Raw genomic sequence first — 27,795 nt, forward strand, 5'->3', positions numbered from 1 at the left:
ATTGACCAGGACATGAACAATTTCTGTTGCAGTGGAGGCATATTTCAGACGAATCATCGCGGCGATCGCTACAAACTCACCGTTGTCTCGTGTGCGCCACCGACCCAGCATTATGTGGGCACAACAATGGACAGAATAATTATTGAGAAAAAGCAACGTGGTGAACCGAGAAGAAGACGGCTAAGCAAACCTTTATACGTCGGAATCTCCTCATGAGGACACGCACTTTGCAGGAGCTCAACCGCATTGCTCGATTATATGTGATATTTATTTCTTCATTGCTGGTGGTAAATTGCAAACGAAAACAGCGATGCCAAACAAGAGAATCCAGACATGGATAAATGGATGTTTGAATGAAATTACCCCTTCGCACAAGTTGTAACATTATTAGTATCGTCCGTGAATCAATACGAGCCATAGTACATTCTGCGGCTTTATGCTTATGCACATCAGGCGGCGAGGTCTGCGGCAAGCGCTGGCCTGACAGATGCAAGAGGAGAAAGGGAGAAATGCGATGGTATGTAGTCTACATGCTCTCTTCTCCTCTTTATGTGCAGTGTCCTAGTGAATCTCTGTAGTGCTACACCCTGAACAGCTGGGTTAAGAAAATTCCCTTTAAACATGCACAGTCGGCGTGGAGAAGGTCGGCAAACCCTGATTTCGGTTCTGCAATTTCATTATGTAGACGACAGGCCTGGCGTGGTCATCCCCTTTCTGTGCACTGTAAAGCCCATGGTAACTGTTAATCCTTTGCAAAAACAAATAACGTTACAAGATCTTATCTAAATAATTTGGTTATGGAAATTCATTTGTTTGAAGGTGCACTTTAGTAAACTATGTATTTGATGACGATTGGGCCCTTTTAGTTGTTAGTATTTGCAAACAACTTATCTGTTCATTTGGATATCAGGCCTAGCTCAGCTGAGCTGCATAGACTTCCCATAGATGCTTCTGACCCGTTTTTTTTTTCTTTCTAATGTGAGGTCACTTAATGTGACAGTTCATCCGTTTTATTGCAAGCCAGGGATCCCTTTTTTGTGATGATGATGAAAGGCTCCACTGAATTATATGCACACCAATGAAAGTCCTATGTACTCATTTTTGACCTTCTATATAAATTCTATAGGAATTTTAATATCTAAGCCTTAATCAATGCTAATAATTGTAATCTGTTTACCAAACAAGTTCAGTGTCTCGTAAGCATTGCTTGCATGTTTCTTCATTCATTCAGTGATTTCTCTTTGCAGATGCTGTTGATAGCTGCTGGATCATTAGATTAAAAAAGTCTTCATTAAGACTGAACAAATAGAGACTGAGGTGAATACAGTAAGTCACTCACTGATCAGCTGACATTGTCATTTAGAGTGCCACTCCCAATATGTTTTCTCATGGCTTTAATGAAATCATTCTGAGCCTAGTTTGATTTTGAAGTAAGTAGATCAGAGGTAAAAAGAGTTTATTAATCACTTAGTTAGTGGCAGCTAGTGTTAACTGGCAAGAGTTTGGATAAACCAAAATTAAAAATGATGTGCGATATTCAAAGCACAAATGTCAGAAAATGAAAATCTAATTTCTTACATGGGAATATTTGCCATCTTGGTTTTCTGTTCTAGTAAGTTGAATATCTTTTAGGTTTAGGGTTTTACCTTAGTACAAATAATTTGAAGATTTCACCTTGGAATCAAAAACTGATGGAGGTGTTAGGATTTTAAAAAAAAACAAGTTGTTAATCAAAAGTTTTGAAATACAAAATAAAGCAAGAATAATAGTCACAGCCTCTAGAGTGTAAAATAAATCTGCCTGACTAATGAAATTTGCAGAAGGATCACAATTTAATTTTAAACTATATTTTCTTTTTTTGTCCCCTATCAGCACACATTGTAAATGCTTTCCATTACTGGTCCTGTAACACTGTCCTCGTCATGCTTATGCTATTGTTAAGCTGGCAAAAAATACAGCAGTGTTTGATAAGAACTTGGTTTGTACAGTAAAAATATTAATGCGGTAATTTCACATGTTACAATTTGTTATTTTCAACAAACAATGGGACTTGTTATGTGATCAAAGCCATAGACATAATCATAGAGACTAACTATACTCTAATAAACAGCTTAAACATCATACCTGGCCTTTTAATATTTGTTTAATATTACTTGGTATTCAAAGAAAATTGACACAAAATTCTATAAATTTTATTGTCATTCTCTCGTTCAGTTATGTTTTGAGATCAAGTATAAGGAAGGATAGAAATATAAAAATTCCATATACAAGTTGACAGACTTTGTCAAAAGGTACAGTAAACATTTTGTAAGAAAGATTTTTGTCAGTAACACTATTATCCCATAAAGTAGTACTTTCTGACAATTATACAATTATATATTTTTTTACAATTATATTTTTTTATAATATCAAAATTGGTTAATAGGTCATTGGCCCAAGTATATATATTTTTCTTTTCCCCCCCCTTTTACTTCAAACAAATTTTTTTGTCAATTGCACATTTGGTCTGAATTTTTTTTTCCTTGTTTTTTGACAGGATCTGATTCACTTAGGGATTGAATGAAAGAACCTTCTGCTGCTTTTACTGCACTGCTATTCATTTAAACAAAGCCACACAGAAGCAAGGAAGATCTGATCTCCCGTGTGGATCAACAACTTTATGGACAAAGATTCAAGTGAACTCATTTATATAGTGCCTGTTTATGGCAGGATGAGCGTCAGCAGACTATGATGGCGAAAAAGCAAGATGCCCGATCACCCATTTACAATCTCATTGTGGTGGGTTTGTCAGGAACAGAGAAAGAAAAAGGGCAATGTGGCGTTGGCAAATCCTGCTTGTGTAATAGGTATGTGCGGCCTAGTGCTGATGACTTCTACTTGGACCACACATCAGTGTTGAGCACCAGTGACTTTGGGGGTCGAGTTGTAAATAATGATCACTTTCTGTTTTGGGGAGAGGTATCACGGGTTCTGGAGGAGGGACCAGAGTGCAGAATGCATGTTGTGGAGCAAACTGAGTTCATTGATGACCAGACATTTCAGCCACACCGTAGCACTGCTATGCAGCCCTACATCAAACGAGCAGCTGGAACCAAGCTGGCTTCAGCAGAGAAGCTAATGTACTTCTGCACAGATCAGCTGGGACTGGAGCAAGACTTTGAGCAAAAACAAATGCCTGAGGGCAAACTGCAGGTTGATGGCTTCCTGCTTTGTGTTGATGTCAGCCGGGGCATGAACCGCAATTTTGACGACCAGCTGAAATTTGTCACAAATCTGTATGGTCAACTAAGCAAAACTAAGAAGCCTATTGTGCTGGTCCTCACCAAATGTGATGAAGGAGTAGAACGCTACATCAAAGATGCACATACTTTTGCTATAACAAAAAAGAGTCTACCAGTAGTTGAGACATCTGCGCGCTCAAACATAAATGTTGATCTTGCCTTCCTCACTTTGGTTCAACTTATTGATAAGAGCAGGGGCAAGCCCAAGATCATTCCTTATTTTGAAGCCCTCAAGCTGCAGAGTCAGCAGATAGCTTCAGCCAAGGATCGCTATGAATGGCTTATCAACTGTAAAGTTAAGAATCATAATGAAACCTGGCTAAACACAAGTCGACACATAAACAACTCCCCAGAGTACAAAGAATATGTCTTCTTGGAGGGAACGGCTAAGTGCAAAAAGCTTTTTCAACAGCATGTCTACCGTCTGAAACAAGAACATATTGAGAGGCGCCGTAAAATATACTTAAGCACTCTTCCTTTAGCACTTAGCTCTTTGGTGCCTGACCTCGATGAGATAGATCAGCTGAGCTGGTCTGGGGTACAAAAGGTCCTAGAGTCCAAGCAGCACTTTGGGCACTGGTTTGTTGTTCTTGAGGACTCCCCATGGGAGGATACATCTCATATTGATAACATGGAAGATGAGAGAATCCCTTCAGACCTACTGGAGACTGCTGAAGCAGAAGAAATATTTATTGCCCACCTAGAACATCTGCGCAATGAGTGTAGACGGACAGAGATGAGGCTGGAGTTTAAAAAAAGGTTAGTGTCCTCTCCCTTTGTCACACCTGGTAAACCGTGGGAGGAGGCACGCAGCTTTATCATGAATGAAGAGTTCTACCAATGGCTTGAGGAACCAGAGTACTTGGACCTGTACAACCGCCATCAGAAAGAGATCATAGACCGTGCTAAAGAAGACTTCCAGGAGCTCTTACTGGAGTACTCTGAGCTTTTCTATGAGCTTGAGGTGGATGCCAAGCCCAGCAAGGAGAAGATGGGGGCAATCCAGGAGGTTTTGGGGGAGGAACAGCGGTTCAAGGCGCTACAAAAGCTTCCAGCTGAACGAGATGCTCTGGTATTGAAGCATATCCACTTTGTCTATCATCCTACCAAGGAGACCTGCCCTAGCAGTCCACACTGTGTAGACTCTAAGATTGAGCAGCTTTTAGCTTCACGTTTTCCTACATGTTATCCCTTTTTTGATGTGAAAGCTCATTTTGGGGACACGAAGGCTGACAGAATTAACCTTGTCATACTAGGGAAGGATGGGTTGGCCAGAGAATTTGCCAATGAGATTAGGGCTCTCTGCACAAATGATGACTGGTATGTTTTGGATGGGAAGATGTATGAATTAACACTCCGCCCCATAGAGGGAAATGTACGTCTTCCTGTAAATTCCTTTCACACCCCCACTTTCACCCCTCATGGATGCCTGTGTCTGTATAATTCAAAAGAGTCACTTTCCTATGTTGTTGAAAGCCTTGAGCGACTTAGGGAATCAACTCTAGGTCGGAAGGATAGCCAGCTAGCACAGTTACCAACATCACTGCTTTTAGTCACTAAAAGAGGTGTAGGATCGTATGTGGATATAGGTCGAGAAACTGCCTTAAACTTAATTACACAGGGACAGCAAGTAGCAAGAAGACTGCAGTGTAGCTTTTTAGATCCTGCCTCCCCTGGTGTGGGCTATGGTCATAATGTTAATGAGACTCAAATAAACCAAGTGCTGAGGGGCCTTCTGGATATTAGGAGGAGCACATCCTTTAGTAATAGCTCCCCACCTCTGCTCACTGAGCCTCCAGGTCTCAGAGACTCTCCTCAACAGCCAGTCTCAGAGGCAGACCTTCGCATTGTCATGTGCTTAATGTGTGGAGACTGCTACGACATTGAGCAGCTCCTGGCCCCTTTCCTGATGCATCAGCACTGCAGGCCCATGTCCAATAGTGGCACCTCTGTATTGCTTGAGCAGACAATTGGTGGACACAAGCTGGCTATAGAGCTGTCTTTGCTTTCATACCATGCCTCTTTCACTCTGCGGAAGAGCAGGTTAGTACACGGATACATGGCTGTGTACTCAGTCTCCCGAAAAGCCTCCCTGGAAACCCTGTGTGCTTTCTTGTGTGAGGTTCAGGACATTATACCAATTCAGCTGTTGGCAGTGGGAGATAGTCAGGTAGAGCTCACTGACAGTGACTTTGCCTGTGAACAGCTGATCCAGGGGGAGGAGCTAGCCCATGAGATTGAGGGTCGATTCAACAGTGTGGTTTGTGGATCCGGGGGAGTGGTGGGAGGCCTTCACAGGATAGAAATGTTTCATTCTTTTCTGATGGAGGTAGTAGAGAAACGCAACATTGTGGAGGCCACACACATGTATGACAATGTTGCTGAAGCATGCACCAATGAAAATGTGTACTCCCCACGCTGCAGTTCTCCCAGTCTGGTCACTATGTACCTGGATTCAGAAGATGATGTAGATCCTTCACCGCCATACTATGATGGCACACTCACTTCCCATAGTGGGGGTTTCAACCTACCTGATTTAGATTCCAGTGACATCTCTGTAATATCCGATATAAGAGACTTCGAAAACAAACTCAACAACAAAGTACCTCCCCAAGTGAGGGTTAAACCGGGTGTCACTTTTGACTTCAGGAAGATGACCCGTAACCCATATATGGATACTCTAGGACATCGTCGCTCCCTACCCTCTGCTGTAACTTGGGTTCCTGGTGGGGATGTGGGCTACGATCCCTCAGACTATGCCGAACCCATGGATGCTGTTTCAAAACCCCGCCCTAGTAATGAAGAGATCATCTACTCTGTGCCACATGACAGCACACAAGGCAAAATCATCACTATTCGCAACTCCAATAGGATGCACTCCAATGGTAATGGCTCAGACAGTGAAGCAGACAGCAGCTCTCTGGAGCGAAGAAGGAAGTTCTCAGCAGTCGGGGTGAAGCCTCGTCTGTATCGTGACCGCTCCAAGCGGCTTGGCAAATTTAGCAGTTTCCGCACAAGCTTTATAGGAAGTGATGATGAGATGGGAGCTCTTACAAAGTCCAAGGAAGATGACTTTGGGACTCTGAAAGGTGAAAGCCTTGTTAATGAGGAGAGTGAGGACCCAAAGAAGAGAAACATTCTGAAAAGCCTGCGACGAACAGCTAAGGTGTGTATTATAGCTCATTTTAATTTATGTGTCCATAGTCATATGTTTATAAAATAGGTAATTATTGTATTAAAATATGTATTGTTTGTCAATTGAAAGCCTTGGGGATGATCTAGACACTTTGTCAAACTTTGTATGAATGTGACAGTTTTCTGATTTGCTGTGTATTGGGGTGCATTTTGTTTCGTTAACCAAGGAGTGTCACAACTATCAACACAGTTATCCCTGTTTGAGACACATGGAGTCCTATGTCTTTGTTTTGTCACAGAAAACAAGACAAAAGCCACGTCCAGCTATTCCCAAGCCCCTGGAGAGCAATTACTTCGGGGTTCCCCTACTGAGTGTGGTATCCCCAGACAGACCAATCCCACTCTTCATCGAGAAGTGTGTCCGCTTCATTGAGACAACAGGTAAGTTGTTTGTCTTCTAGCTTATTTCACTATCATGTTTCATTCTGTTTGACATGTAATTATGGTTCTGGCTAATCTAATTAAATCCTCAATAATTACCAGAGGAATGTGACATGCAACTGATTGTTCGACACTAAACAAATAATAGTAGAAATGGTATTCGGAGGAGTACAGTCAATGTTCATTTATCAAGAGATATCCTTTACGCAATTGATTAGTCACTAGACTCCAAAATCAGTGCACCTGTTCAAGACCACAGAGTTGTTTTTTAGTAAAGTAGTTCTGCCAGTATCTGTATTGTCACGTGTTTTTGTGGAGCTAATGAAGTGTTTGTGCTTTGCTCGTTTCCCACTGTGCCACCCTGAATCTTCCCCCTTCTCTCTGCTGCTCTCTTTTTTTTCTTCTTTTTTCCCCCTTCAGGCCTGAATACAGAGGGTTTGTATCGTGTAAGTGGGAACAAGTCAGAGATGGAAAGCATGCAGAGGCAGTTTGAACAGGGTGAGTTGCTCATCAGACATGTTTGAACCAGCTGTTTAACATGTAATTATGTGGCTGTCTAATCAAAACATAAACAGTTACCAAAGGAAAGTGACATGCAACTATTTGTTTGGGTTTGATGAATGTTAGTTTTATTGGGTTTATTTTCTCTGGTCCATATTAACTCTCTCATTCTTCTTGTGCAGACCACGGATTAGACTTGGTGGAGAAAGACTTTTCAATAAACACTGTGGCTGGAGCCCTCAAAAGCTTCTTCTCTGAGCTGCCTGAGCCCCTGGTGCCTTGTGCTCTACAGGTGGACCTACTGGATGCTTTCAGTAAGCAAACACTCCTGGTTTGGGAGGGTCTTTACTAGAACATAAAACAATTATTTCTGTAGGAGGGAAGAGGGTAGGGATAGTTTTGGCAGATTGGCTTTAAATCAGTTTTAGGTATTTTACTGTTTACAAGAACAATTTTCCTGGTAGTGTTGAGACACTTCAGGTACAAATTACAGGTCAGTGATTTGCCAGTTTAACTGTAACCTTTTTGTGTATAGAAATTAATGATCGAGAACAGCGGCTATATACCATGAAGGATGTCCTGAGGAAGTTTCCCAGGGAGAATTATGAGGTCTTCAAATATGTAGTAACCCACTTACACAAGTAAGTTCTGTTTCTGCCGTTTAAATCACTTTGGTAGATTTGTTGTTTTTCTGTGGTAAACACACATCATATTTTCTGCACTCTATGATAGGAATGGTGTGTGATTGTGTGTTTTTCCAAGGGTGAGCCAGCTGAGCAGGCTGAACTTGATGACCAGTGAAAACTTGTCCATCTGTTTCTGGCCCACCCTCATGAGGCCAGATTTCTCCACTATGGATGCCCTGACAGCCACACGCACCTATCAGACAATCATCGAGACTTTCATCCACCAGTGTGCATTCTTCTTTTACAACCAGCCTCTCCTCGACTCTCCCACTGGCCTAGCAGGCCTTCCTGCCTCACCCACCACCACCCTCAGTGGGAGCTCTGCCTACTCCTGTTACCGCTCCTCTCCTTCCCACACCACCACACACTTCAGCCCCCTGCAGCAGTCCCCCCCAACCACACCCCAGTCTCCCCTGCAGTCACTGCTCCCTCCCCTTCACCAGCACCCCCACTCCCATCATTCTCCTGCTGAACAAGAGACACTGTGAGAGACAATGAAATTAAACCACGTGTGCCCATGATGATGCTGGACCTTATCACCAACACACACTTAATTAAAAAAAAAAAAAAGAAAAGAAAAAGAAAGCAAACGTGCACTTGCACACTACATTTTTGATCATGGACAACAATGTTATGAAGAGTAGAGATGGGAAGTGTCTGAGAAACTACCCCTGTCATTTGTATCCATAATTGTTTGCATCATGGCACGCTACCAGCAGTCACTCGTTCTCTGCTGTGTGAGCCCTGATTTCCTGTATTTTGACATCAGGGTCAAAGTGGAGGATAGAGGACACTGTCAAAGCAAGCCTCTCTTCTGTCAACGGCGACCACTTATCTTACAATACCAAGAAAAAGAAATGTCTATGCCAAGCTGGAAGAAATGATTTCTGACCACCATGTTTTTATCTGTGTAAGACTGTTTTAGTTTATTTCATTCATGAAAGTAATACCACTGGATTTATAGATTGTCCCTCTGTAGGTCCTTTGGGCAGCAGTTTGCTCCATATAGCAGAGGTTCCTCTGTCTGCCTTTGGGATTTCTCTCATTGGTTGTAATTGAGGGGTCAGTATGTGGAAGGAAAGGGAAGGGGTGGGTACACATCCAGGGATGCACTTTAATGATCAATGTTGTTTTCCCCTCAAAAGGGTTTGTTTTGTTGACATGCTGTTTTCTTGTCTGTTTTTAATTTCACAGCTCAAACAGCCATACCCATTGCCTCTACAGAGTTCTGACAGATCAAACTTTGTTTACATCAAACTTGTTTTTGTATCCACAAACATATCTGAAGCACTTTTTGATAGTGTAGTGTTGAATCTGAAGAAATGCCACATTGAATAATTGTCCATATTGTTTGGTTAGTGGTTGAGTGTGGCATCCAAGCCGGCTTGTGTAACAAGATCATTTTGTAAAAACTTAAGTTCTTTAAGTGGATCCAGAGGTCCAGTTTTAGTTAAATGGGAAATCTGAATCTGCTCAAATTCCTCATTCATCCAGCCAAGTGAAAAATAGTTTTTCTTTTAGAGTTTGTCTTCTGTGTAGCTGTTGGTTAATCGGAGTGGATGTGTAGGGACATTTGGTTTAATTAGACAATTATGATCTCAAACATTAGTCAAGTGAAGGAGAAATTATGCCATTTTTGAATGTGTAACCTAATCATACCGTAACACAACTCTACATTGCCATCTTGTGTCCATGGAAGCCTAATGCTTGAAACATGATAGGGTGTTGGATGTTTTGCTGTGGCTGTCTATCAAACCAAGCTCTTTGTATTCATCTAATATTAAGGACCTTTTAACTCAGAAGGTTTAGTATTCTCAACGCACTGTTACTGCTTGTCCTGCTTTACAATACAACAACCAGTAGAAGTTAAATATTTGTGAATGAGACACATTCAGGAAGCACCAACAGCCGTTTACCTGCTCTAGTGTATTAGTTTTGTGCTGGTATATTAGCATTCCTTTTAAAAACAGGCAGCACATTTTCAGTGGCAGCACTGAAATGAAGTTAAGAAAGACCTGATCATTTTAACTTTTATGAGACAAACTATTGTCTGTTTAATAGAACCGGGTGAAACACAGGCTTACAAGTTCTGGATGATTGTGGCTGTGCTATGGCTCTTGGTTTCAAGACCAGACTTGCTAGATTATTGGTTGTATTAATATTTGGGATCATCAATTCTGGTACTTTTAGAGTTGCAACACTGTTGGGAGTCAGTAATTTTATGTGTTTATCAGACTAAACTGAGGGCTCTTCTCATACTGCTCAGAGTTTTAAGCTGTAACATTAAGACTGGCATAAAACCACAAAGTAATGGTATCATAATAACTGGGAGTATATAATCTTACTGCATCACTTCTGTTACAAACTTGGCAAATCTGTCTTTCAATGAGCAAAAATTGAGTGCAAACTACTCTATAATGGTTGTTTATTTGTATGTTGGGGAACACCACCCCTTAGTCAATGGTAGAAAACATTTCTAGTGTGTATTTCAATGATTGAAAGTCAGTTTTTACAATTTTTGTGAATGGTTCAAGGCCACTTAAGTTTAGTGCATGATTTAAAAACACACCAAGGGAGAAGGACGAAAAAATTCTCTTGTTTTAAAACATGAAATTAATATAGGAACAAGACAAATGTCAAAGTGAAATAGCTAAAACGTGAAAGTTATGTACTGTGCACCAAGAGCAAACCATGGAATCTGACTGAGAATAGTGTTTGAAGATGAAGGCCTTATGTGAACTGTATAATAGTTAATAAATGAAATCTTGTAAAATTGTCTTTTTAGGGTGCCTCTGTGTGTGTTTGTGTGTGCTTCATTGTTCTTTTCATAATTATTTATTATAATTATTATTTTCTACAATGTCCACTGGGGAATGTGGCTCAAGCTATTTTCCTGATAGGGAACTTGCTAAAGGCAGAAATTCCATGCATATGTTGTATATCTGCTGCTTCATCTATATGTTATTTAATTATGAGATAATCTTAAATGAAAATGACAACAGATTTTCCTTAAAACATCTACTAATGAATAAGCTTCGTTTTCACACAAAAAGATCTGCTTTAGTAACTAGGACCAATGGTATTTTGGCAAATGTGCCGGTGACTCTGAAAAACATAAATTATTCACAGTATATCCATCACGAATGACTGCACTCTTTCTCTGGGTTACTTTGTCACAGTATCTGTTAACCTCAGTGCAGGGTGTCAGACATTATAATGATAGGACTCCATCTTGTGGTTGCATGGGTTTAGAGCTAAGATGATGTTTGCGTTTACTCCACATGTCATTATAAATAGTATCAATTCTTTAGAATGTGTAGGCTCATTAAACTTTATTGTTTAGACTTCAGATTCAACCATTTCTTCATTTACTTTAATGCAAATTTGGTGGAGAGGTTCCTCTAGTGCCACAAACATAGTGAGTGGTGAATAATGGTGAGCAACTGCAGTGCATCATCAGCCTCCACCTGAATGACAGCTGGCCAACTCATTTGATCGAGTTATTTGTCCAACTCAGCTTAACTAAGATACACTTTCACTACCCACAGTTTTTTACTTGCACTTATTATAACTTTATAGTAAATACACATTATTATGTGCTGAAGATGTCTAACATTGTGAACCTGCTAAGGATACAGTAGCTTTGGTCATTTTCTAAATAGATCCTATTTTTCACAACTCCCAAACAGACACCGATTTACCTTATTTGTTGTACAGAGCCAATTAAAAATACATCAGCTACAAACACTGCTTGACTATGTGACCTTTAAAAATGTTTGATTGAGAAGTTAAGTGGCACACATTTTAAGATGTGGATGTGGTTCAAAAGTTACCAAAAGCATGTAGGCCAAACTTAATGTAAACATATACATATGGGCCATATCCACATTTACCAGGTGGTCCACTTACTTACATCCTGTTTGACTAAAGTATGACATTTTATATGTTCACCACGTGTATTATGTTGCAAGCAAGCAGAGGCATGTCTTTGTCAGAAGTGGTCCACATCCTGATGTTTTCTGGGAGTGAGTTGTATTTTCGAAACTGTATGATGCACTGTTTTTCAGGCTTGACTTACACTAGAGGCTACAAATCAGCATCCCAGCATCTTCTACTTTGATTTTAGAATATAAAATATACATCTAAAATACAAAAACGTGTATCTCACAAGTTCCCAAATCCTATGAATGTGATACTAAATTGCTGGATTATCACTTCAAATCAGTGCTGATGTACAGTAGTTACACGTTTATCTGTTCGTAAACCAATGAGCCTGCCTAATTTTATACTTGATATGTAAGTATATTAACTAGATTATTTACTAGTATTCAGCTGTGGCTCAGACGTCTAGGAACCACACTTTTAGTAATTAGATTCTTTGTCCCTACTGAGCACGTCTTTAGACACTGCTATTGTGTGCCTTACTAGTATGTTGGTTTGGATGAAAGTATAGTTTATTTGTTTTCCACTATTATCATTAGCAAACTGTTTGTTTAGATTTGTCTCTATTTTTTGATGTAACCCTAGATTTAATGTCGATTTGGGTGTAATGTCAACCCATGACATGTTGGCCCAATGACTCCCCAACTATGTCACACACTCATTTGATGGACTTGCACTCTTCTCATCTCATCTCAGGCCCCTGCCACCGTAAATGCCAACATCCTTCAGCTGTTTATCTGTTAATCCAATATAAATGTCAGTTCAAAACTTTTCAGATAATAAACAAACAAACCTGTTGAGAATGACAGAAGACATTATGTATGAAAGATAGCTTTATTGCACAAGGTGTTAGAATGATCTTTTTAGTTTTTGCTTTCTTTTCATAGAAAATGTACTTTTGAACACAAGCAATTGCTATAACAAGCAACTCAAAGAAATGTTTGGGATACCCTCAACATTTTTTTAATTTTTAATTTTCATACATTTTTTCCTTCAGTTTTTCCCTTTTTGCAAGCATGCAATGACACTTTATGAGGATGAACAAAATACAAAATAAGGATTATTAAAAAAAGTAAATAGGACAAATGACAACATCAAAAGACCTTAAAAAAGAATAAAAATTCAACAAATTAGTATCAAAAACATAAAGGGAAAGACATTTTTTTGCCCATTGCAGATGTAAAATATTTTATTTTTGATACCATTTCAATTTTGAAATTGGGGCATTCAACCCTGATGTGTCCCCTGATTTATTCTGACGAAAATAGCTCTTCATACAAAACTGTTTTTATGTACAAGACTTAGTCTATAAACAGCACTGACAAAGGTAGAGATGATGGTCTATATGTTTAGGGTGGTGAATCCTTACTTTGATTTATTTTAACAGGGGAAAAAGACAAGACTCTGACTGCTTCAGGACTGACTCCAGCCCTGTATATACACATTACACTAGTAGTTGGTGTGACCAAAAGAGCTACAAGTCCCTGAATTCACTGGCTGAACTTAGTACTATGTGACCTTTGTAAGCAAAATTTTGACTAAACCCCAAAAAGATTCAAATTATTATTATGACTGAAAATCAAAGACCCCCTCTCCTAAATAAACAAACAAACAAAGTAAATAGATAAATAAATATAAGCCACAAAACACTATCATGGAGATGCTTATAAAAGACATTCCAGTAGGTTGTTGTGTGAATGTACATTAGCACAAAATGGTGGGGATGGAGATAAAGAAAGCAAGACATATACAGTACTTTAAACAGGGCAACAACAAATATATCAATTGTGTAATTATTATATATTTTTCAAAACAGAACTCCCTGACATACAATATAGCATCTCTCAACATTATATTATTTAACTTCATTCACATCATGACTGGGATTCCTTCAGCTAGTCTATCTTGCCTTGAAGAGCAAAGGTTGGCTCGCTGGCACTAAAGGCTGACTGTGAGGTTGGTGGGGCATATTCCTATATTTCTGAATGTTTGTCCACACCACAAACAGAGGCCTTTATACTGTGTCATACATAATGCAAGCCTGTAACCACCTTGCAACAATCGTTCTTCCTACCACATATCTTATTTGGAGATCATCCGTGACACTGATTTTGGTTTCTGAATGTTATTGTATTTACCAACACATCAAGCCTCTATTATATCCTCATGAGCACACTTAAATAAGACTACAGAAGGTTTTCTGCCATGATCATTTCCACCAAACACACACATGAAAGTAGTTGATGCAAACCAGGAAGGATATTATCTGTCCATCCAGGCTGCCTGCCTTTACAGGAACTGAAGCAAAATCAAAGTGGTCTACCTTGCTTTTCCCATCTAAACATGTGGCTTGGAAAGGGTCACTCAGAAGGGAAACACGTTTTTCTTGGTCGCTCTACATACAGTAACATACAGAAGATCCTTTGTATATATTTAACTTTTTCTTTATTTAGTCCAACCTTTTTTAAAATTTCTTCTTTTAAAATTTCATGATTGAGCGATTGTCTTATTCTTAAATTTGACATTAAATTTTTGTATTTACCATTACACCACTATTGTAGTACATACAGTTTATACAGTACTTTGTCATAGTTTCACTTAAATGTCAGTAATATACCTACATAGAAATATATATGTTAATTCTTTATAATACCAAATAGTCTCTATTTATAATGTGAGAAATGATACTGTAGCTGGTTTATTTTGGTTGTCGTGATTTGTTTAGAAACACTGTTCATCTGGAGAGAGATTTGTTGGGGAAAATAATGTGATACATATTTTATCCTTCTGGGTAATGAACAAGTATAATTTAATTTTGGAATCACCATTAAGAGAAAATCTGCCAATAGGTATATGGGACTTTAAGAGACACATAGAGGGTGAAAGATACAGTAAAAAGAGGGAACTCAACAGCATGTCCTGCAAAGTGACAATAATACTCAAACTATGGAGGACAGTATGCGTGTGCGTATGAGACAGGATTCCCACACAGCTCCATACTGGCTATCGTAGTCTTCATCATCATAGACACAGAGCTTTTAATTCCTCAGTTATAGTCAATATTTCCAAATGACCACAGAATCACTTCCTGGTTTTTGCTGTGCAGCTCCTGTGACTGTGCGAAGCTGAGCACCAGCAGTCTTGAACTGTTAGTTAGAAGTTCTTTTACAGAGTCCCAGGTGAACATGAAAAGTAGGGTTAGCTGGGTCTCTGTCTGGGAGAACACATATCCCGAGGAAAATTAGACAGGACACTGGGCAGTCCACCATTAGTTGGGTTTACAGAAAGATGGTTGCGTGCCCTTTCTGGCCCAGACTGAACAGTACCAGAGTGCCACTGGCTCAGAAGTAGGATTGCAGTGCAAGCCTGTGCAAGAGAAAAGACTACACCAGTGTGTATGACTTGGAGTAGGCCCCCACACTCTGTTTCTGCAGTCTCCCCAGAGCAGAGGAGCTGCTCTCAAGCAGTGAGTCTCTGGAGCCACCCACCTTGTTGCTGTTGATGGGGTTGCTGCTCGTGCTGGAAGTGGAAGCCGTGGCTGCAGTGTTAGAACTGGGCATGGTGAGAGTTCTTTGGGGCAAGGTGGCAGTGCCTGAGCTTGAACCCAAGCTGCCCAACCCAGAATGGCCCAGCGTCAGGGCCTGCTGTTTGGCAGGATCTAGAGTCTTGTGACGGCCCTGGGTGTGACATGCTCGCTGTGTAAGGCTGCGAATTGAAGCTTCCCGTGGTGGCACAGCTGGGCATGGATCGTGCAACTCCCCTTGCTTGCGAAAGAATGGGTCTGTCTTCATGTAGAGTGGTAGGTTGCAGAATTCACCTGAAAAACACAAGTGTCAAAACAAGAACAAACACTGAGTCTTTCCAATCAATTTTTAGCAGATACAGGGAAATATTGGGTGATGCCAAACAATTGTTGATTCAATAGTCAAAACACTTTAGCTTTCATTCTTTTTTTGGTCCCTTTAGTAAAGAAAAGACATTTGACGTCACTGTTCAGCAGTCTGTGGTTCCACGTACTCTCACTATTATATGTCAGATTTCAATAGAAGAAGTGAGAATCTGCAGTTGGTTTCTTACCTGTAACAATATGAAGTGCTACATGGGAATTAAGAGCAAAACCCATTGTCAAAGGTGCTAAACAAGAAAAGGAAAATTGTTGCATACCTGTCCCTACATCTTTCATACTTACTTTTATTGGCGCGGTGTGGAATGGGCACAGCCACATTTTTACCGCGATCATAGTCCTGTGGTTTGGGTGGTGAGGCGGTGAAGCGACAGATGCCTGGTTCCGATGGTGTACTGAGGGAGGTCATGCTGTCTGCCGGGTCATTGGTACCTGTGGTCATTTGGTCAGATGAGCTGTCAGAGATGAAACACTCTGTAATGGTGAACTTGGCATGCTGCAGGTGCTCTTCCAGCTTTGCGTGCTCGTAGGCCCTCGCCAGCTCCTCATAGGTGGAGGAGGCGCTCTCTGTTGACACCATGCTGTTGCGACCCTTATCTTGAAAGAAAAAAAAAAAGTTTATTCAGTAAGCAAAAGCATATGCTTCATGAGATAAGAGCTTATTTAAGACATAACGTACTCACACTTGCGGCCACGTGGTTAGATAGCATGATAATATTCTAATATATGTTCAACAACTTTTGCTTTTACTGACAACCTACATGTTTTAATGAAAGATTTACAAAATATTAATAAAGTATGTATTTAGTAGTGATAGAATTAAAATTAAAAGCTAGTAATTTACCCTTAAAGAACCACTGCTATGTGTAAACATAACAGTGAGACAAAGCAAAAAATTGACTCTAGCTTATGAGTAGTGGCATGGTCTCAGTGCTACTGGCTGGGACTGACCCACCTGTGTCTTGGGAGAGGCTGGCGCTGTAGCTGTCGCTCTCAGTGGCGGTGATGCCATGAGAGCCCATTGTCCTCCAGTCTGAGGTCAGAGTTCGTGCAGAGGCTGTTGACTGGCTCTGACTGGGTCGGCTCAGTGTCCACTGGCTGGAGTATCTGTTCCTGGAGCTGTGGGCTGATTTAATACTCTTCCTGGACACAGGGTCTGAGGGAAATCACAGTGATCAGAGAAGAACTCAGTAGTACAGAGGCTGCTTGTTCCTGTATTGTCATAAACTACATAGTGTCTTTATTTTTTTACATAACTAAAGTAGTGTAAGTGAGCATGCAATGCAATTAAAGACCAAAGCTTTCACCTACATACCTTTGTCATGTGTAGTCAACTTAGTAGCTGTGACATTTTTAGGAAAATAAAATATCTTTAAAGAAAACCACACTCACTTGTGCCTGGACGGATGTCTGACATGTCGATCAAAGGCCCTGAATTCTGGATAAGAGCTTGGTGGTGTAGAGACACTCCTGTGCAGAAGTTCTGCGGATTCACTGATTGGCTAAACTCCGTATCAGTCACCGGCACTGCTGCCTTGTCTTCTCCTATTGCACAAAAATGTAAAATTATTTGATTTAAGCTATAAGAAGGATCAATCACACAGATACATGTATCACACATATATAAATGATAGTGTAGTTTGTCTTGTTGTCGAGTTCAGCAACGTACCTATCTGTTTAATGCCTTCCTTGTCCTCAATAAGTAGTTGCACACGTGGGATATCAATATGAAGCCTCGGTCCTTGAGGAGGGCCCTTCACAGGAGTGTCTATACTCCGATTGTTCTTGCTGGAAATCCACACATGGAAATCACACTTATCATCAAGCTGGTGTCACTTGTAAAGTTTTAATATGAGGTTGACCTATGTAAAATATTCCCACCTTTACAGTTGTCATAAAAAATAACCTATGCTTATGTGAGGAGGCTCTTACCTGATAAGCATCTCAGCAAGGCTCTTAGCATCTATAAGGAGACAATTTCTTAAGTTTCACTTAGTTGTGAAGATAATAATTTCAACTTGTAACTAACTTGTAACTATTAATCTATTAAAAAAACTACTGATCTCTCTCTCTCTGAACTTTTTTTCCCCCTTCCTCTCACCTCTGAGACGTTTAAGTCGTTTCTCCTTGCGTTTCTTGCGGATAATGAAGAGCAACGCGACACCCAGAGTAACCAGGATGACAGGAGAGCCAATTGAGAAAAGCTTTTTAACATCATCACCTTCTCCACGAGCTGATTTAATGGGAGGTATAGTACCTGTGGACAAACAAAATCAATACAGTCACTTAGGTGCAAGAGGTAGAGATGAAAGAAGAGTGATGGACAGAATGAAAAAGACGCCCGATTTACTTACTGCCATCATAGTCAGTTGTGGCAAACTGTGAGCTCTGGTTCCCACACCCAGCGCTGTTACAAGCCTTCATTTTGAGCTCGTACCAGGTTGCCTCATGCAGCTCACTAAGGAAGAGCTGAGAGGTGGAGTTGGCTTTGACAGTCTGCCAGGCCCAGGTACCTTTTGGTCTGAAGTCCAACATCAGGTCAGTGATGGGACAGCCGCCACTGGTCCAGCCCTGCAGGTTGAGTCCTGCATGAGTGGAGTTTATGTGTGTGAGCAGTGGTTGGTCCTTATTGAACACTGGTTCTGTAGAGGAGACGGAACAACAGGAAGTTGGAAAGAAGGTAGTTATGCCAACAAAATTATAATGTACAGCTGAATTTCCTTGTACTGCTTTTTATTTATTACATACCTAAAATCCGGGAAACCTACTGTGATACAGCCGTATACAACAATTTAGTTTTTTAAAAAACTAAATTAGATATATAGATTTTAAATGTTAAAGTTACATTTTGAAACTTTTTAAATTTATATATATGTTTTTGTTTTGCAAAATAGTTTGACGTTTTTGTTTGTTTCTCGCTGCATTGCTACAAACGTTTCCACCCCTCACCTCTTCCATGGGTCTTTGCCTCAATGATTTCACTGATGCGCCCCGAGCCCACACTGTTTTTGGCGGCCAACTTGACCTTGTACCAGGTTCCGCAGCGCAGATTATCCAACCGGAATGAACGTTCACTAGAGCTGATGAACACATCTCTCCATTCTTCTGTGTTGTCCACGGAATATTGTAACACAAATCCTGCAGAATCACAAAGCTTTATGTCAAATACAATTCCTTTAAAACAACATTTTATAATAAATAATGTGTTGCTGTGAAGGATCCCAGCTGCCGCTGCTACATCTTTTAGACACCAGGGGGCAACAATCAGCTACAATCAACTCTGGTTTGCCTCCTACTTCCACAGAAACATTAAGATCATTGTTGACACTGTTATGATGCAGCATTGGTACAGCTGATACCAAGAGGGTGAAGTATATCAAAAAGGACCTGTCACAAAAAAACAAACCTATATGGTCAGTGAGGGAGGTGCAAGGTGTTTCTTTGATCACAGAAACTCTAGTCAGTAACACACCTCTGATGGAGCTCCCACCATTGTCCCCAGGAATCCAAGCCAAAGTGATGGAGGAGGTGGAGGTAGTGGAGACAATCAGGCGAGGCTGGTCGGGAGGAACTGGGCATACGCATGGATACAGTGAGTTAACAATTGAGCAGAAAGTCAAAAACATTCTTGACAAGTCAGTTTCCAATCAACCGCAGCTTCTGTTTTTTTACTTACCTTGCACCACAAGATTGACTATGATAGTGTCAAAGCCCAGGGTGTTAGTGGCTGTGCAGGTGTAGTACCCAGAATCCTCGGCTTTCACTGAACGCAGCACCAGTGTGCCGTTAGATAAGATCTGCCGCTGACTGTCAGCTGTCACTGGAATGGCTGAGTCCTCGCTGTGCAAGTGCAGACAGGTTACAGATATTAACTTCATCCCAGAGTAAGGTGAGTTATTTTTAACTGTGATTTCCACTAACAAGCAGCAGTATCTATCTGGGTAATTCACGATGCTGACATATAAATGTTAGAGGATGAGCTCTGACCTGTCTTTGGTCCATTTAATTGTGGGAGCGGGTTCTCCCACTGAGCTGCAGGGCAGACGCACTTCCTTCATCCAGGGTGTGGTCACTGTGCCCCCAAAGGACAGGATCTTAGCTGGGACTGCACACCAATCCACACACATACAAACATAAAGAAAAAACAATAAAATCATTAACTTCAAACTTTGAAAAACACTTGCACTGTCATTTAAACATAAACCAATGATAACCAAAAATTACACAAATTTGTTCCTTCCTATTAGACAGTAGAGGAAGCTGCTTGTGTCAGTTGTAAAGTTTGGCTGTAGGGAAAAGTCTTTACTTATTGAATCAGAAAAAGCTGTGGTGTAGTGTTTAAGCATCGCCCCTCCTCTAACCTCTTAGAGGTTCTTTTCTTTGTTGATCTTCCTCTGTATTGATTCTTGTCAATAGGTCTCTCCCCAGGGGTAATTTCAATAGATAGACGCTGTTCATTACCACATAATTAACAACAGCTTTTCTTGCAATGCAGCCGCTACTCAATCAATACTAGGGCTGTCAATCAATTGCAGAGGGTCCAGAAAGAAAGAGAAAGAGAGCGTGATGAAAGTGATCCGTGTACAGGAGATCATGTTGCAGTTTCATGCCTCTTCTTCATAACCTTTACAAAAACTCTTTAGCCTTCCCCTCCACTACAAGCTCGCCCAGAGGACCCACCTTTCCCAGCAGGCTCCACTGTGACCTTTGCGCTGATGTTGCCTCGGCCGGCAGTTGTCACAGCTGCAGCCCAGATGTGGTATTGTTTACCACGGGTAAGATGCGTGATACGGTAGAACAACATCTCTGGATTGGCCTCATACTCGCTTGGCGCCTGGAATAGAGGGCACACAATGTTGTATTAGGAAACTGTGATAATAGAGTGACATGACAGGTCTGGTGCCATCTTGTGGGCTGTAATTTCTACTAAACCAAACAACTGATAGAGCTTGTAAAGTCAAGAGTCAGGAAAAAAGGATTGAACATGTGGCCAAAATCAATCCATCCATTTTCTGTAATCACTTATCCTGTTCAGGGACGCAAGGGGACTGACCTAATGAAATTAAGCCATCATTAATTTTAGCATTTTCAAGACAAAAGAAAAACTCTTATTCTTCACTCATTCTCATTCTCTCACTGGAGGGAAAGACATCTAAGAAATCAAAAGCCCAAAACTTACATTTTAGAATCTATAGATCAAGACATGAGCAAATGTTGCCTTCTTCAAAATAAAAGCCTAAAACTATAAATATGTAGTGCATAATTATAGTTACGTCTTTCACTAAAGCCAGCATAACACAGAAACTCCAACACTAGTGGAGATATATCCACACACACAAAGTTACATTTCTGCCTGTGATTTTGACATTGAACCATCATCTGTCACCTCTTATACATCTCCAGGTCATGGGGGGCTGAAGCCTATCCCAGCTGTCATAGGGTGAGAGGCAGGGTACACCCTGGACAGGTCATCAGTCTATCTCAGGGCCAGCACAGAGAGACGTACACAGACAGACAACCATTCACACTCACATTCACACCTGCAGGAAATTTAGTGTCACCATTTAACCTAACATGGATACTCCAGACAGTAACGCTACAGCCGGCTGGGATTTGACCTGGGGATCTTCTAGCTGTGAGGCAGCAGGCGCAAAAATACATATATTATTTTACACATATACACCTATTTAGAATTGATTGTGCTATCTTTGGTTGACCTTAAATGCTGTAGACTACTGTACTGTAGTGTCTGTGTAACTGTGAGAGACTACAGCACAAGTTCATTTTCTCTTGTAACTTAATTGCATATTTGATTTTAAGCATCCAGATATTTCTTTTTTGTAATTTGAACTCCGTTTCCATATTGGTCACTGATGATTATCAGAATAAGGGCCTTTTGCAAAAAACAAAAAAACAACAACAACAACAAAAAAATCCTGAAACAGACAAGCAACAATGATCATTGGAGGATAGACTTAATCAATGAATTATGGCAGGAGTGTGTTATTTTGTTACGTTATTGTTTTGTAAATGTAGCTGTTTACAATATCAATGTATGCGTTACACACACTTCTAGACATCAACTGAGAAAATACATCAAGATTCAATGTGTCCCTCCCCCATTTCTTTACTATTTGGGAAAAAACAAAACAAGGCACATCACTTCACCAGTCCAAATAAATGGGACATAAATTAAATTAGTTCACATCACATTCTTATATTTTTTCAGTGAGCCATGAAAAGAAAAACAATAATTGAAACCACAATACTTGACTAAATCATTTTCAAGTGTACATTTTTCTGACAAATCTTTCAGAAGACACTCACTCACACCTGCAGACACACACATACACAGAAACACTGTTATCTCTCAATTCGATCTCTCTCTTTAATCTGTTCATCTTCAGTTGCTTCACCGTTTGCTTTTCCCTCTTTTTCCTCTTTCTAGCTCAGCTCTGTCTAGCTCAATGGAGAGAAGAGGATGGAGGGACAGGGGGAGGGAGGACGTGTGTGTGTGTGTCTGTGTGTGTGTGTCTGTGTGAATGCAGGGGCTACATTCGAACATTCCTCCAGCATAGTGACGGTGTTGTGGTGATCCAGGGAGTGATACAGGGAGATAATGAAAAGATGGACAAAAGCACTCTCATCTCGATGTGACTGATACCCTCCTTCGCTCTTTCCTTCTCCCCTGCCTGTCTCATTCTTTTCCCCCTTTTTTTCTCCCCTCATCCCTCACTTTTTCCCTCATTTCCCCCCGGCCTCTCCCTACCTCTAATGGGGTGTCTCTTTCTTCCCCCCTCCACCCCCCGCCCTTTCTCCTCCCTGCCCGTGCTCATTTACATGGCACTCATGCACAGAGATGGAGGAGTATTTGTGAATAATAAGAAAGTGAGATCCTAGCCTGATATCAGATTTCACCTTGTGCTGATGTTTGTGGTGCACATGATCTAACCACAACTGAAATACCGCACATATGTGTATAAATAGAAAATATTAAAACGTGATGTCTCTATGTTTGTGTGTTTCTGATGCGGCAGTGTGCATATGTGAGCTTGTTCTCTGCCTCATTTGCATATCTACGTCTCATCACGTTGCCAAGACAACCTCATCTGTTCATCTGGGAGGGCAGGAAATAAAGCGATGGTGCAAACACAGTGAAACACACACACACACACACACACACACTTACAGGTTCAATTAATAAAAGTGGTTACAAATTCATTATTTAAATTGAGAGATTTATATCAACTTTACACATGACTTCTTTCTTACAGTTTTTCTCAGTCTCTTTTAGTGCATTTCTCAGATAAGAACTGAAATTTTCAAAAATACTTGTCCAACCTCCACATCACCTTGTTACTTGTGTGCATTTATGATCAAATTGTCTTTAACCCCTAAAACCTATAGAAAGTATTTCACTGCAGAAGTATATATATGCAAAATAGTTGAAGATGGTATATGGCATATCACTTATGCCTCAATTGGCAAAAATATATATACTGTAGACAAAACGCAATGTTACCGTTTCTGATAATTCAATACAAGGAAATATACAGCATCAACTGGCAGGAAGAATGAGGTTTGGTGGATTTGTGTACCTCCATAACAGAGTACAATAGTACATTGGTGTACCTTTTCTGAACTCAACTGTCCCATCCCCCCACCTTTAACACATTGGCTTGTGCTTGTCAAACGGACCGTATTTTTTGGTATATACCATACATAAAAAGTGCAGCTTTTTTCAATCATGAAACCCCATGAACCTCAGTTTTTATCTAAAAATGCTTAGTACACTGTTCTTTTGACAAAATGACAAGGTATTCTGACTATCCTGTTTGTCATAAGTGACACAGGGACATGTTTGACATGTTTATTGGCCTAAATATTTACTATTAAGATAGAAACAAAGAATTTTGAATTTTGCAGGTCAATAATTGTAAGAATGTACCAAGGAAACTGAGAGAAACTTTAATAATCAGAAACATTTTCTAGTGGCTTCTTCTTATCCACATCCAAAGAGGAAAGACTCACCGGTTGTCCAGACCCTGGACTTGAGCAGTAGATAGTGTATTTTCTGATAACACCATTTGGCTTATGAGGAGGCAACCAGGATACAACCACACTACTTGGAGAAGACGGAACTGCCTTGATGCCAGCAGGTGGACCAGGAACTGGCAAAACAAACAAACATACAAATAAATAGAGGAAAATGTGTACATGTACACAACGGTTCTGTGTATGTTTCTTTTGCATGTATACATGGAGGGTGTTGGATTCCTATTAAATTGAGCTGGCTTGTTTGTAGATTGGTAGTCTTATCCTGCATTAAGCCGCTCTAAAAGGGCTTGTAGGAGCACCCATTGGGTGAACAGCTGCGACATATGTTCATTTAGACATTGGTCAGCATTTCTGACTCTCTGACACCCAGCAAACTCTTAACTCTGCAACCAACAAACAGATTAGACAAAAGTGTCTGATCCTCCGCTAGCCACTTCAGCTTGACACTGGACACTGCCTAATACTCTTACTACAAATCAAAGACACCCACCCCAACCACCACGACCATCACCACTAAAAAAGAAAACACATCAGGATACTTGATACCCAAAGGTGAACAATGATGCTTTTGTTACATTGGCCTCACAGTAAGCAGGGAAGCCTATTCAGTCCCCAACATAAATATAACTTTCTCTTGACAGTGTGCCTCATCTGGGGTCTACAGAAAGAGGCTACCACGGTGTAAGCTCCAAGCCTTCTAAACCTATGCCTGAATTCTTCTTTATCCTGTATGTGAGGCCCCCCATTTGGTCCATGCCATCCGAGTCCTGCAGCTTACACAAGCATGGATAAAAACAACACAAACCCAGCGAGGCAGGTTTCAAATAAGGGAGGTGGGGATGAAAGAATAGCGAGACCTGTGGGTACAGTTCCTGGGGGAGAGATGATGGAGGTGGGGGCAGTTGGGAAGGGCATAGGAGCCAGTCTACATTATCATAACTAGACCTTCGTGTCAAAGTAGGAGCGGTAGTGCGCGGGGGGGACGTTAAGTCCCATCTGGTGCCCAAAATCTGCCCATGATGCCAGACAGACTGACACACAGAGAGTCAGCCACTCAGCCAGAAAGGGCTGTGTTATGATGAGGACGAACAGGCTCCTCCAGTCAGAGGAGGATATGTCTCAGTAATGGCCCGTTAGTAAATTAGCTTATATTTTTGCTATGACATTTACATTACATTACATTACATACGTGATTCCGTCTCTTAGCCAAGAATAAGCTGTGTGGTCACCTCTCTATCTTTCCATCTTCAAACCACAGGCCCCTCCTCCTTGCTCTCCTCTATAAAGAGACATGGATCTGGCTGTAATCCCGCCTCCAATGGTGTAAGCACAAAATTAATTCTCTCTAATCCAAGAAGAGTTAATCCCTTTGCCTATGGCAAAAGGCCCTGTGGAAAGGATGAAGACTGAGGCTGATGCCTAACTCCTGGATATATATTCTCAGAGAGAGCACCCTGCTTCTCCCCTCACTGTCTCCCACCAGCCCTCCCTCAGCTCTGAGCTATGGCCCCAAAGCCTCTTAATTCTCATTAGCACTGCTAATGGAACTTCTCAGCATAAATGAGCTTTCGTCAGGGGTTTGAGATACAGCCTAGCACCCTTTTTTATCTGTCCATTCAAGTCGCCTTGTTCTCAACAGATGTGTACACTTTTCACTACTTAAATATATAAACAAATATATAAAATATATTTTTGTTCTAAGCTTTTGTTGTGTGTATACTCACGGTCCTCGCGGGTTTGTATGTACAACACGTTGCTGCGGACACCATCTCCAGCTTGTGTGTAAGCCAGCACCTGAACACTGTAGTTGGTAAACTTCTCCAGCCCTCGCAGCTCCACCTGTTCACGAGTGGTGGTGATATTCTGCATCTCTCCCCATTCTGAGGGAGGCCAGGAGGCAAAAAAAAGGTTTCAGAGAGCACTGGTTTTTATTTATAGGAAAGGCATGTTTTAGAGGAAATGTGATCACTGCCCAGATTACAAGGCAGCTGTGGGGAGAAGGTGCAGGAAGGATGCCAAGGTGGATGGTTGGTTGTGCAAAGCCCAAAAAATTAAGACTCGGATTTGTGTGCTGTTAGGTTTATAGACTACTAATGCACTTAGTTAAGGTTTAACAAAGACTGCGGTTTTGGTAAAACAAATTTGAAAACAATTTGGATAAATCAATGCAACCTGTTTTGCTCCACAGTGCACAAAAAGAATAGACACAGGATGAATAAGTGTTTTTATGAGAAAGCTACAGACACAGACTGACAGAGTCTGACTGACAACACTGACAGAGTGATGGGTGGATGGGAGGTTGGGGTTGTTGACATTTAGAATGAGATAGGTGATAATTACTCTGCATTGGCCACTGGGCCTGGCCCCCACAGCACCCACCTCCATCAGGGAAGAGGGACCAAAACACAACGCGGTAGCCTTTCAGCACACCGTGCAGTGTCAGCCGTGGAGGCTCTGCCCATGTAATCACCGCCTCGTCCGACGTCACAGATATAGCGCGCACATTCTGTGGAGGTTCACTGGGCACTGGGGAGAGTGGAAGGGCAAATGTTAGTGCTGTTTTAATGATTTATATTGGAAATAAATCCTTTGTTGTTTCTGTCATTAAGAGCTAATAGTATGGCAGCTGAACCACTGAAAATGAATAACTACTCAACAGCACAACCCACAGCTAATCTCTGCAGAAATAAATCGGTCAAATAAGATCAAATCAGATCTCTATAGCTCCTTGATAGCTCCTTGTTCACTGCTAGCTTTTAGAACCCAAAGTAGAGAAGGACATTGAGAGTGAGCAACAAGAATAGTCTAATAGCTACACCATAAGTTAAAATGCAGATGAGGAAGATGGGATGAGCTGAGATGGATCACATCTGAAAGTAGACACTGTTCACTTTTAAAATAACTGCAGTTTTAGGGGCAGCATCAGATTGGACATCATACTACTACTGTGTCCTAAGATTTAGGGACAGGCATACTATTATGGTTCATACAGAAAGTCATGTTCCATAGAAAAATTTAAGAAACAAAATGATTTAAAATAGAGAAAGGATGAAGAAGCAACCCACTGGTGGACAAGTAAGACTGTAAAAAAGGAGAGGAGGAGAAAAAGGAGGTAAGTCTGTGAGCAGACATTGAGAGAGTAATAGGGTTCCTTGTTCCTCTCTTGCTCTCCACCAGCCTAATAACGGTGCTAATTAAAGTAGTAAGAATAATGGGGGATGTGCTGCAAAGTAATTTCTACCATTTTGTTTGAGAATGGGTGTCTATTTATGTATGTTAGCTTTGTTAAGTTATTTATCCTCCATCACATTACACTTAACTATTTCTTTTTGACAAATCAAATAGATCCAAGCTACGGATATTTAATTTCTTTTTTTTCCCATCCTCCCTTGTGGTTTTTTACTCTCCCCTCTACTTTCTTTCCCTTTATTCCACTAAGATTCTGGACCATATTTGAAGCATATCAGAGGAATTTTTCTGTGTGCACTGTAAAAGTGCTTGACAAATTTTGGCTTTTTAAAAGGTGTATGAACCCTATACCTTACTTGGATAAACACGTCTGCCAAATACATGTAAATGTAAATATGAGTCAATATGGGTCTCATGTGATATACAGCATGCCGCTACATCTAATGTTGCACATGAATTTAAAAAAAAATATGCCTTCATGTCTTATATTTGTATATCTAGGCTCAGAATTTTGATGGCAAAATATGTTGCATATTTAAACCAGTTAACAAACATATATGGTGAAATAGGATATATCCACAGAGGTAATACTGTAGACCTGCAGAGTAGCTTAGCCATGTGCCACAACGTATGAAGTGTTTCCTAGTACTATTGTTTA

The 27,795-nt window shown here is 40.7% G+C and overlaps 2 protein-coding genes across 6 annotated transcripts in view; one reads left to right on the forward strand and one right to left on the reverse strand.

Moving 5' to 3' along the window:
• Positions 1 to 122: 122 nt before the first annotated feature.
• arhgap35b (Rho GTPase activating protein 35b) lies at positions 123 to 10,828 on the forward strand. Its single transcript, XM_067491335.1, has 8 exons — positions 123 to 517; positions 1,248 to 1,326; positions 2,537 to 6,447; positions 6,716 to 6,857; positions 7,278 to 7,355; positions 7,541 to 7,672; positions 7,894 to 7,999; positions 8,121 to 10,828. Exons 3-8 carry the CDS (start codon positions 2,728 to 2,730, stop codon positions 8,530 to 8,532), a joined length of 4,590 nt encoding a protein of 1,529 aa, XP_067347436.1. The 5' UTR covers positions 123 to 517; positions 1,248 to 1,326; positions 2,537 to 2,727; the 3' UTR covers positions 8,533 to 10,828.
• Positions 10,829 to 13,767: 2,939 nt separating this feature from the next.
• Positions 13,768 to 27,795, reverse strand: part of LOC137107606 (cell adhesion molecule DSCAML1-like) — a 48,574-nt gene continuing 34,546 nt past the window's right edge. Inside the window, exons 18-34 of one of the 5 annotated variants that reach the window (XM_067491330.1) lie at positions 26,328 to 26,474; positions 25,673 to 25,828; positions 23,922 to 24,061; positions 20,571 to 20,724; positions 19,878 to 19,995; positions 19,567 to 19,730; positions 19,363 to 19,461; positions 18,840 to 19,028; positions 18,245 to 18,532; positions 17,992 to 18,147; positions 17,823 to 17,853; positions 17,560 to 17,678; positions 17,283 to 17,435; positions 16,846 to 17,046; positions 16,176 to 16,487; positions 16,064 to 16,081; positions 13,768 to 15,803 (exon numbers count right to left, since the gene is read on the reverse strand). In XM_067491330.1, the coding sequence (XP_067347431.1) occupies positions 15,370 to 15,803; positions 16,064 to 16,081; positions 16,176 to 16,487; positions 16,846 to 17,046; positions 17,283 to 17,435; positions 17,560 to 17,678; positions 17,823 to 17,853; positions 17,992 to 18,147; positions 18,245 to 18,532; positions 18,840 to 19,028; positions 19,363 to 19,461; positions 19,567 to 19,730; positions 19,878 to 19,995; positions 20,571 to 20,724; positions 23,922 to 24,061; positions 25,673 to 25,828; positions 26,328 to 26,474 (2,879 nt within the window). In that variant the 3' untranslated portion in view covers positions 13,768 to 15,369. Of the gene's footprint in view, positions 15,804 to 16,063; positions 16,082 to 16,175; positions 16,488 to 16,845; positions 17,047 to 17,282; positions 17,436 to 17,559; positions 17,679 to 17,822; positions 17,854 to 17,991; positions 18,148 to 18,244; positions 18,533 to 18,839; positions 19,029 to 19,362; positions 19,462 to 19,566; positions 19,731 to 19,877; positions 19,996 to 20,570; positions 20,725 to 21,276; positions 21,827 to 23,921; positions 24,062 to 25,672; positions 25,829 to 26,288; positions 26,475 to 27,795 lie in introns of those variants that run through there. The other 4 variants (XM_067491328.1, XM_067491331.1, XM_067491329.1 and 1 more) reach the window with 4 other exon arrangements.

The sequence above is a fragment of the Channa argus genome, chromosome 22 (assembly GCF_033026475.1).
Source record: "Channa argus isolate prfri chromosome 22, Channa argus male v1.0, whole genome shotgun sequence".
NCBI classification, from domain to species: Eukaryota; Metazoa; Chordata; class Actinopteri; order Anabantiformes; family Channidae; genus Channa; species Channa argus.